Source organism: Lolium rigidum, chromosome 1 (genome assembly GCF_022539505.1).
Source record: "Lolium rigidum isolate FL_2022 chromosome 1, APGP_CSIRO_Lrig_0.1, whole genome shotgun sequence".
NCBI classification, from domain to species: domain Eukaryota; kingdom Viridiplantae; phylum Streptophyta; class Magnoliopsida; order Poales; family Poaceae; genus Lolium; species Lolium rigidum.
Window position 1 is genome coordinate 206,377,927 of NC_061508.1, and position 10,913 is coordinate 206,388,839.

Sequence of the window (10,913 nt, forward strand, 5' to 3'; positions counted from 1 at the left end):
TAGTCCGTGTTAGTTGCATCCAAAATACACAAATTAGAGGCCAAACAATAGCAAAAGTGTTCGGGAAAGTAGATACGTTTTGGACGTATCAGAGGGACTTTGGCCTTTTCGGGGACAAAGTCAACAAGAGGAAATGGATTAGCTTTTGGTTGAGAGACATCGGCACTTGCCTTAGGATCTATGGCGGGGTTTGGTTTTGGAGCAACCAACTCCCCCAACATTGCTTTCATTTGGCTTAAGATGGATGAATTCAATTTCTTGAGGTCATCCAACGTACCCATTGTGCTAGCGGTGTTTGTTGGAGGAGGTGGTACCTGATACGTCTCCGACGTATCGATAATTTCTTATGTTCCATGCCACATTATTGATGATATCTACATGTTTTATGCACATTATATGTCATATTTATGCGTTTTCCGGAACTAACCTATTGACGAGATGCCGAAGGGCCAGCTTCTGTTTCTCGTCGTTTTTGGTTCCGAAATCCTAGTAAGGAAATATTCTCGGAATCGGACGAAATCAAGACCCGAAGCATCCTATTTTGCCCGGAAGCATCCAGAACACACGAGAGCCGCCAGAGGAGGGCCCTGTGGGCCCCAGATGATAGGGTGGCGCGGCCTGGGCCCTGGCCGCGCCAGCCTATGGTGTCGCCGCCTCGTCGCCCCCTCCGAGGCTGCCCTTCCGCCTATTTAAAGCCTCCGTCGCGAAAACCCTGATACGAAGAACCACGATATGGAAAACCTTCCAGAGCCGCCGCCATCGCGAAGCCAAGATCTGGGGGACAGGAGTCTCTGTTCCGGCACCCTCCGGAGCGGGGAAGTGCCCCCGGAAAGCTTCTCCATCGACACCGCTGCCATCTCCACCGCCATCTTCATCACCGCTGCTGCTCCCATGAGGAGGGAGTAGTTCTCCATCGAGGCTCGGGGCTGTACCGGTAGCTATGTGGTTCATCTCTCTCCTATGTGCTTCAATACAATAATCTCATGAGCTGCCTTACATGATTGAGATTCATATGATGATGCTTGTAATCTAGATGTCACTATGCTAGTCAAGTGCGTTTTACTTATGTGATCTCCGGAGACTCCTTGTCCCACGTGTGTAAAGGTGACAGTGTGTGCACCGTGTGGGTCTCTTAGGCTATATTTCACAGAATACTTACTCACTGTTATGAATGGCGTAGTGAAGTGCTTTTTTTATATCTCTTTATGATTGCAATGTGTTTTGTATCACAATCTATCTATGTGCTACTCTAGTGATGTTATTAAAGTAGTTTATTCCTCCTGCACGGTGTAATGGTGATAGTGTGTGCATCCGTGTTAGTACTTGGCATATGCTATGATCATGATCTCTTGTAGATTGTGGAGTTAATTATCATTATGATAGTATTGATGTGATCTATTCCTCCTACATAGCGTGAAGGTGACAGTGGTGCATGCTCGTGTTAGTACTTGGTTTAGTCGTGTTGATCTTTCTTGCACTCTAAGGTTATTTAAATATGAACATTGAATTGTGGAGCTTGTTAACTCCGGCATTGAGGGTTCGTGTAATCCTACGCAATGTGTTCATCATCCAACAAAAGAGTGTAGAGTATGCATTTATCTATTCTGTTATGTGATCAATGTTGAGAGTGTCCACTAGTGAAAGTCTAATCCCTAGGCCTTGTTCCTAAATATCGCTATCGTCGCTTGTTTACTCGTTTCTATCGCGTTACTACTCGCTCGCGTTACTACCGCTGCGTTACTACCGCTTGTTTATCGTCCCGGGCAAAGCACTTTTCGGGTGCCGTTGCTACTGCTCATATATATTCATACCACCTGTATTTCACTATCTCTTCGCCGAACTAGTACACCTATTAGGTGTGTTGGGGACACAAGAGACTTCTTGCTTTGTGGTTGCAGGGTTGCATGAGAGGGATATCTTTGACCTCTTCCTCCCTGAGATCGATAAACCTTGGGTGATCCACTTAAGGGAAACTTGCTGCTGTTCTACAAACCTCTGCTCTTGGAGGCTTAACACTGTCTACAAGAATAGAAGCTCCCGTAGACATCAGTACCTCACCGGGAAGTGTCACCTCCCCAAGAGCCTCTTTTTCGGCCATTTCTTAGGCGGTAAAGCCCGAGCAAGAAAACCTTGCTCTGATACCACTTCAATGGATCGGTGGCGCGACTAGAGGGGGTTGTGAATGGTTGCTACTCAATTTTTATGTCTTTTTCAGTTTTAAGCGCGATGCAGAAGTAAAGGTGGCAACTTTAGCAACTACGGTGAACCTAAAGGAACCGACAAGAGAGTAAGAGAGAGGGAGCGGGACAACCGGGGTAGCGGAGAGGAGACGCGATGTGTTTCCCGCAGTTCCTTCCACAAGAGGGATTACGTCTGCGTTGAGGAGGTGTGGACCACAAAGGTCCAGCGGCCACACAGGCCTCACCTTCTTCCTCTAGAAAACCCCACGAAGGAGATTTCCCTTCTCCACTAAGAAGCCGGTCGAGGTGGCAGTTCCTTCACAAGGTTGGGGCGAGCTCCACAACACCGGAGGATCTCATCTCCGACAGATTTCCCTTTTCCAACACCCTATGGGGCTAGCACAACTCCAAGCTAGCCTCCATAGGAGCTCATCTCCGACAGATCCCACAATAGGAACCCTAACATCAAGATCCACTAAGAACTAGGTGGTATTGGTGAAATATTTCTCGGTGGAACTATAGATCGGTTTCTCCTCCACCAATCCTCAAAGTTTGGGCATGGTTGGTTGGATGGGGGGGATCCTCAAGGTTTTGAGCTCAGCAATAATGGAGGAGAGAGAAAGAGAAGACTTGGGTTGAGCTAGGAAAGAAGACCCCCTTTTATAGGGGCCCCAAATCCAACTGTTATGCCCAGTTCCCGCATGACCGGTACTACCACTTCTGGGAGCGGTACTACCACTCTAGTTCTGGGATCGGCCTGCAGTGCTGACACATGGGGCTCAACCGGTACTACCGCTGCAGGTACCGCTAAGGTACCGGCAGGGTCTCTGGGAGCCCCGGACTCCTGCCCGATACCATAGCGGTACCAGGGCGGAAGTACTGCGCGTTTGGCATGACCGGTACCAAACCAGTACCTGGTCGGAAGTACAGCTTGGAGTGGTACTACTAGTCAAGGTACCATCAAGGTACCGGTATGCATACTGCAAGCCTTTCCGGTGTGCGATGACAGCAGTGGTACTTGTGACTGGTACCAATAGCTATAGCGGTACTACCGCTCTTGTACCAGTACTACCGGGCATGCTGGAACTGCTTTCCTCTCTTTTCCTCTCCAACCATGTCGCCTCGCGACACACACAGAAAACTAGAAAATCTATGAACTACTCTTGAGTCTTTCGATCCTGAGGTGTTCAGCGAGAGCACCGTGCACCTTTAAATTTTTCAAAGCAACTATGCCCACGGTGAGATTCATTCGAGTGTTGTTATCAAACACACAAAACACTATGGAGAGATCTTGATCTTTCAATGATGTAGTTACAAAGTTAGACAATAACTTTGTCTTTTGATCAGCGGTTTTAATAATACAGTTATGTGACGGCGGTGAGGTTGGTGGTCCTACGTGGTATGGCGTTGTCGCCGCGTGGGAGGTGCTTGTGCCAGTGGTTCGCAGGCCGGCGGCGTTGTGGGTCTCCCTCATCTCCGTTCGGCAACGTGGGAGTGCGGAGGTTCGGCTGCTCCGAGCGAAAGCTGATGGCGCGGCAGCTGCGGATGTCGCTATCCTCTTGGGGGCCTTCATGGAGCCTTCGACCTCCTCCGCTCCCGGAGCTTAGTTCTTCGGGTGAAAGCCTAGGCCGTGGCAGGGCCGGACGACGGCGTCGATCCACGTCGCTTCCCTCTTGGGGGCGTCGTCTTGAAGACTTTGTTCCCCAACGTGCTTTCCTGAGGCTGGACTTGTACGGCATCTCGGCGGGTGGCCGGTGATGTGTGAGGTCCGTGTGGTGGCTTGTGTGGCAACGATGGCGGTGGTGAGCGATGTTTTGGTAGCGTCAAGACCTTGGCTTCAGCGAGCGTCCGAGCTTCTTCGTCTTGTGTTTCGCTTGCGATGGAGTCGGAGCTGCTATGGTTTGTCGAGTTTCTTCTTTTGAGGAGCGTACGATGACCTGCTGGGTGGCCCTATGGCGATGATCTTCCTCGGCGCATGTCTTGCGCTTATCCTCTTCGGAGCTCGTCATCAGAGTCGGAGCTGCCTGTTGTTTCACGAGGAGTCGCTTGTTTGGCGGTGGCCGGCTTGAGCTTCACGGTGCCGCTTCGGCGGGGTCTTGGTGGTTGGTTCTTCGGTGAAGTCGGAGTCGCTGAAGAGTGATGACGATGACGTTGAAGGTCAACCGCGACGACTTCTCGCTTCGGAGGCCTGCGTATCTTGTGTGGGTTGCCAGGGTGGCTCTGTGCCCCCGCGGCGGTCGTGCTCCATGACGAGTGTCGGGGCACTTGTTTCGGTTTTCGGCTGGTTTTCCGTTAATAAACTGGCCAAATTCTGTACTTCTTCTCTATTAATGAAAATGGCAAGTCTTTTGCCTCGCTTCAAAAAAAAATGCCTTGGTAGTGTAAACTATATAGCAGAGTCCCTAACATAAATCATGACATAAGACATACAGACATTCTTATTTTTCTGTTAATTGTAACTAACTACAACGCTATTGGAGGAACCCAGTACCCATTCTATGGAGAAGTAATAGAGAAGGAACCGGCATATTGACCGGAACTGACTTACGGGATGCTGGTTACGGATTAGCCTTACGGGCAGACGTGTAAGTTGTTGACTGGTGCAAATCTGCCCACCTCCTGTGATTTCAGGCAACCAATTGATCCGTGGCTCTCCACGTCAGTCCGTACGTGGGAATTCTGTAAAACCAATCCGTAGATGTAGCATTACTGTATTTCTAGTTTGGGGAGTTACGAAGCACTACGGGAAGCTATGCAAGAGGACAGGGCTACAACATGCAGTACCCACAGATGTTCCAATTCTCATTTGTGGCCTGTAGAACTGCTGCTGTAACAAGATTTGTACGGCAATACGGAAAACAATTGTCACTTGCAGCGAGTCCTCAATCCCAAGCAGGTACTACTAGCATCTTGTATACATATACTTCATACTTTTCTAAAAATCTGGCTTTGGTTGTTCAAGCCAGACAATGTTTGGCTAAACAAAGCGATAAGTACAACCTTTTAGCGTATAGTACATATATTCCTCCTGATAAATAAATAACATCCCGTAATAATAGATTATTTTTCAGTATAGTATAGCTCTATCTTCTCTAGCGTATTACTGACATATTAGCTTCATGTATAGATTTCTGTCACCTTACTCGGTGTATGACATATGTTCCTAGCACAAGTTTTCGTTGCTAGAGTAAAGTGCGTAAGGTTAGAATATGTGTACTCTCCTTTATCTTTTACCGTCTCATTCTTATTTTAAACTGGGGATTTATGTTGGCAAGTGATTTGTTGATATCATACATACTCATATGACACATGTTTGGCGTGTTTGAAAACTGGTAAGATTGTGCCATTGGTGATCAGTTTGTTCATTGATCAGCCTAGAGATGATCCCAAGCTGTGGTTTTATTGTTGCTTTTGCATGTTTGATGGCTTCTTGTGGGGTGCGGCTAATGATGAGATTGTGATAAAAATGTCTTATTGTCCTGATGTGCAAAACAAAAAAACTTGATACACCATAAATGACTTCTCCAATGTTGTTCCGTCTTTAGCTTTAGAAATATGACATTTGCTTCATGCATGTGTAGGTTTCATCTGAATTATAAAAGTTATGTTTTCTTGTGATGCTTGATAAAGAAAAGTAGTAAGGAAAATTCATATCTACCTACATGTTTTTTCTTCAAACATGGCCACGAAAGGAAAAAATATTAGTTATTTACATTTATTGGACACACATTATACGAAAAATTAGCAAACATGTAACTCTGGCTACTTTATCTTCGCTGAAGCTATTCATTTTTCAATTTTAGAGATTGGTTAGCAACATTGCTATTTCCAAATTCTACATCACATGATGGAAGCAAGCTGTTAGGCAGGGTTAATATGTGTACAAGTTGCTGAGAAGTAAGCATATGTTTAGAACTTCCAAAAAGGGTTACAGGGTCTCCACACGGAGATACATCTCATGTTTGCTTTTTTGGGATAACAGGTTGTTGTTTCCATGTGTAACAAAGGTTCTTTGATATCCTGTTATTGAATTCTAAATTTAAAGGTATGGTCCTGCTTTGAGCAATGATAACAGTTTGTTCACATGTTTTCTTGCTAGCTTGGAAGCTATCTTAAACATCCTATAGCTGATCATGTAATTTCTTGCAGACTATCATCATCTTTTGCATATTATTACTTATGTAGAAGTTCTCTATTTTTTTCATGTGAGTGTTATATTTTTCTCTTAATTTTCACTTACGTTTATATGTATCTTGATAACCATCTTTAAACTTCCCCTTCTCAGACATTTTCTTCTGAAGTGTGTAACATGCCTTGAAATCATGATAATATGGAAGCAAGTAAGAGTTGGCAAGCTGTACCGTGGCTTTGAAAAAAGGACCCGCTTAGGTAGAATGAATGATGTTCTCTACAACCTTAAATGATCATAGGGGTATACATACAAGGGATATAATTTTTTCTTAATGTGAAGTTCTTTACATATATTTAGAGGAAAATACATGTGCTAGGATAGATTTGGTGTATTCTTTTTTGCTGACGACGAACAACAGTATACGCAGATCACAATATTGTTATTTGGAAGTTATTGGTATATTGTGGACTTTCCATTGATGTGATTGCCTTATTGGCATGTTTCATTTATTTAAACAATAACAATGTAATAATAATCATATAACGACTGAACGAGAAAGAAATAGCGTTAAAAATGAAACAACGCAGCAAGGCAATCAACAAACCATGAAGCAAAGAAAAACGCAAGCTATAGAAAAACGGTGCAGCAAAGCGCACAAGGACCATCTAGTAAGATGTTGTAGTGTTAGGAACGTTCAGCGCTAGCCACTAAATCCACAACGGTCGTCACATACTTCAGTCCTTTTCACTAACATATTACACTATGGAATTAAAAAAAGAGTTTTGTAATATAAATATTTTCATTCTATTTCTGAATCTCGCCAATCATTAAAATCTAAGGACCCAGCTTCTGGAGAGCCCTTTACTTCGAAGGCATCAAAGGATGCTGAGATGGAGAAGACAATAAGATCAATAGAGGTATATAATTTAGCTGTTATGCGTGTAACTTTGTACAAATATATACCATATATGCCGATTCAAATCTTACGACACACTATTGATTATAACAGGACATCACAGGAGCCCCAAACATAAAGATGCACTCGAGAGACGATCTGATGAAGAACAACTTTGGTGCTCATGAAGGTGAGCATCATGATATATGAGGATGATGATGAAGATGAGGAGGATAACTTCAGAAGAAGGAAATATCAATCATACAATGGTGTAATCAGAAGTAGATAGGCAAACTTCAGAAAAACAGCGTGATGCAGATACAGTTCTGGAAGCTGGAGCAATATCTTGTATGCATGGCAGCAGCTGAGCGATCAAAGGATGTCGACGCGCACACTCTTGACCAGGGTCTTCTCACCCGCGATTGGTACGATCGTGATGTCCAGAGTCGTGTCCCGGCCGCAGTTGAGGTCCGCGATGATCTCTCGCAGATTGAGGCGGTACGACACATCCTGGTTCTCCATCATGCGGCCGCGGTCTCCACGGCCGCGGTCGCCGCCACGGCCGCGTCCACGGTCATCGTCACGGCCGCGGTCGCCGCCACGGCCGCGTCCACGGTCATCGTCACGGCCGCGATCGCCGCCACGGCCGCGTCCACGGTCATCGTCACGGCCACGATCGCCACGGCCACGGTCGCTGCGGCGGCCACGGTCATCATCACGGCCACGATCGCCACGGCCGCGGCCGCGGTCGTCGTCCCGCCGGTCGCGGCGGCCACGGCCGCGACTGAAACGGCTGCCGTCATCGTCGTCGCCACTGCTGTGCGGAACGTACATGAAGCTTCCTGCATACTCGCTGTTCTTGGGCCCCACTATCCCCTCCTGGCCCCTCGGCACGTTTAGGAGCACGTCGAATTTGGCGAACTGGCAGGGGTCGACCGTGAGGTCGAACACCAGCACCTCCGGTGCCTTCCTGCTGCTGCCGCCAGCGGCCTGGGCATTCTGCGGCCTCGCCACCGTCACGTACTGGTTCTGGCCTTTGTTGAGTGTTATGGGGAACGACGAGGCAGGGGTAACAGGTTTCTGGGTGCTGACCGGGCGGTTGATTACGGTGGACGGCATGGGGCGCTTCTGCAACCATTCCAGGTTCCTCTTCTCCTGGTATGTGTACCCGAGCTTGCCGTTGTCTAGGACGTCTTGGACACTGATGCGCACCGGCCGCCTCATCTCGTCGTAGAAGACGAAGCTGGTGTCGAGCCACTCCTGGTAGGGGAGGTTGTCGCGGCCTAGCGTGGTTGTCCACAGGTGCCACATGCGATCAACGTTGGAGTGGTTGCAGTAGAACACGGGGTCGCGCGCCGCCGTCTTCAGGCTCCCCATGTCTCCCCCAGCCCAGATGTGTGCCGCCGTGTGTGCCCCGTTCTCCAGTGACCCGGTGTACTTCGTACCAAACGAGCAGAACTTGCCGCCGAGAAATTCCTCCGGCGTATCCACGGTCATCTGAAAAGAGAGGCATGTACACAAGTTTACCACCTATATTATACAGTATATATAAGCATGACAGTGCAGTTCAAAAAAAAAAGCATGGCAGTGGGTGCATGCTCATAGCCACACAAAGATCTTGTCTTTTCTTATGTTTGGGGCCCCTTCCAAAAGATCACGTAAATACTTACTAGGTTAAGTTACAAGATAGTACTACATTTTGAAGAAAAAAAAAATGCCTTGCTGGATCTCGGATCCGATATATCACCTATCCAAGGTCGATCTCTGATATGAGTATATGGCGAAGCCAAACTGATATGATCCAAGATACCGATATTTTGAACCAGTGTAACTTCTAGATTCTACAATTGTACTACGTGACTTTCCTTCGTTGAACTATTGACTTGATGACTTGCAACTCACTTCAATATCTCACGGTTCACACAAAATAGGGTATATTATGTGGTCGTGTCCAACAATGAGTGTAAGTTCTCTAATGTTGTAAGGGTTCAAACATAGTACATAATGTGCTTGTAGTAATCTATTTTTCTTTCCTTTTCTCAGTTCCTTAATTAGCTATTTATTAAGTTTCCTATATTTTTGGGAATTCTGGATTACCAGAAATTGTTCGTATGTAATCCTACATTACGATATTGTATCTAATGATAATTTAGTAAACAAACATAAGAATTCTACAGTACTTTATTTAGCGTCAAATGTTATTACCGTAATCGTTCTGTGAATCATGTGAGTTTTGTAAAGGCCGCGCGCATGCCAGCACTGCTCACCTGACGATACATGCTGTAGAGATTGTTCTCCAGGAGGCATAAAGCGTCGCCGGTGCACTCAGGTTCAGGAAGGTTGGGTTGCTTTGCGGGCCCCAGGTTGAGATCCATGAAGGAGCGGAGGCGTTGCTGGTTGCGATTGGCGTTGTAGAGCGGGGAGGACTCATTCAGGAATATGGAGGGCAGCATCATCCCTTCCGGGGAGTCCCAGTTCCAGTAGGGCAGCCCGAAAGTGGGGTCGCCGATGAGGTCGCCGAGGATGCGCTCGAAGAAGTAGATGTACATGCGGTGCCACGGCGCGAAGATGGAGGAGAAGTGCACGTCGAACATGACATCGGGGCTGCCCGACGACACCACGTTGTAGTGTTGGTCGCAGTAGGCCTCGTGGATCCCTGACTGGTTGTAGTAGCTGCGCGGGTCGTCCTCGTCCAGCTCCTTCATCCTACGGATGGCCTCCTCAAACTTCTTCACGTACGCGTCGTCTAGCTCGTGCGCCGGCCGGCGGACGCGAGGCGGCCCACTCGGTAGTGGCAGGCTCTTGAAGTCGATGACCTGCGTGGCGTCGTACTCGGCGGGGCAGTCGAAATCGTCCGTCAAGCTGCATTTCAGCACCTCGGCGGTGATTGGCACGCTCGCGCACACTGGCTCGGCGTCAGCGGCGAGCGCGAGGCCGAGCTTTGTGCTTGTGACAGCGGCGAACCCGGAGAGGCCGAAAAGCACGTCCCGGCGGTCGATGTTGCGGCGTACCTGCTGGTTTTCGTCGCCGCCACTACCAGACGTGGCTGCGGCTCTGCACGACAGGCGGCGGCCCTGCAACTTGCCGATCGAAGGACCGGTGCCGTGCTTACTTGGAGGAAGCAGGCATCCAGAGGAGGCCGAGGCTATAGGCGAGCACACGAAGCTGGAGGCGCTCGACATGTCCACCGATATACTAGAGAATGTGTGCTCTACTATTTGCGTGCTTATACCCATGCCCCGTGCATGTGTATTTATAGTGGCGTATGCGTGACCTGCGTTTTTTTTTTCTATTTGTTTTCACATACGAAGGGGAAAATAGCTCCGGGTTCCACTATTATTTATCACAAAGCTATCATAATATCCGTTCGATTCCTGCGGGTACAACATCTTTCGCATGCGAGTTTTGATAATAATAACAAAGTAATACAGAAAACACATACCATAACGAACATGATATGAGCATGATAATATAAAAGATCCTAATTGTGTTAGAGCATTCCAGTCATATTTACATGAATTTAATATGTTTATTTCTAAACTGTACCAGTAGGACAGGGGGAAAGTTTATCTTCATAAAACCTACTGATCGAATTTCAGTTTTTTTTCGAAACAGGGAAGCCCAGCCTCTGCATCAAAGCGATGCATACGACTTTTATTTATATCTTACTCAACAAGGATTTGTCAAGATCATACATCGCCAAACC

At 47.3% G+C, this 10,913-nt stretch overlaps 1 protein-coding gene across 2 annotated transcripts; it reads right to left on the reverse strand.

The window, feature by feature from the left end:
* Positions 1-7,367: 7,367 nt before the first annotated feature.
* LOC124688712 (polyphenol oxidase I, chloroplastic-like) lies at positions 7,368-10,443 on the reverse strand. 2 transcript variants are annotated; one of them, XM_047222357.1, is made up of 3 exons: positions 9,475-10,443; positions 7,846-8,704; positions 7,368-7,743 (listed from the first exon to the last, which is right to left on the reverse strand). In XM_047222357.1, the coding sequence occupies exons 1-3, from the start codon at positions 10,441-10,443 to the stop codon at positions 7,580-7,582; spliced, it is 1,992 nt and encodes a 663-aa protein (XP_047078313.1). In that variant the 3' UTR covers positions 7,368-7,579. The 2 variants fall into 2 exon arrangements, with proteins under 2 accessions (XP_047078313.1, XP_047078306.1); XM_047222350.1 differs by having other exon boundaries at positions 7,368-8,704.
* Positions 10,444-10,913: the final 470 nt, after the last annotated feature.

What these genes read in the sequence shown, in the direction of transcription:
- LOC124688712 (XM_047222350.1), bottom strand. Translation starts at nt 10,443, where the DNA reads ATGGGTATAAGCACGCAAATAGTAGAGCACACATTCTCTAGTATATCG. An exon ending in TCTACAGCATGTATCGTCAG is followed by an intron (nt 8,705 to 9,474) that starts GTGAGCAGTGCT and finishes CTCTCTTTTCAG; the next exon opens with ATGACCGTGGATACGCCGGA.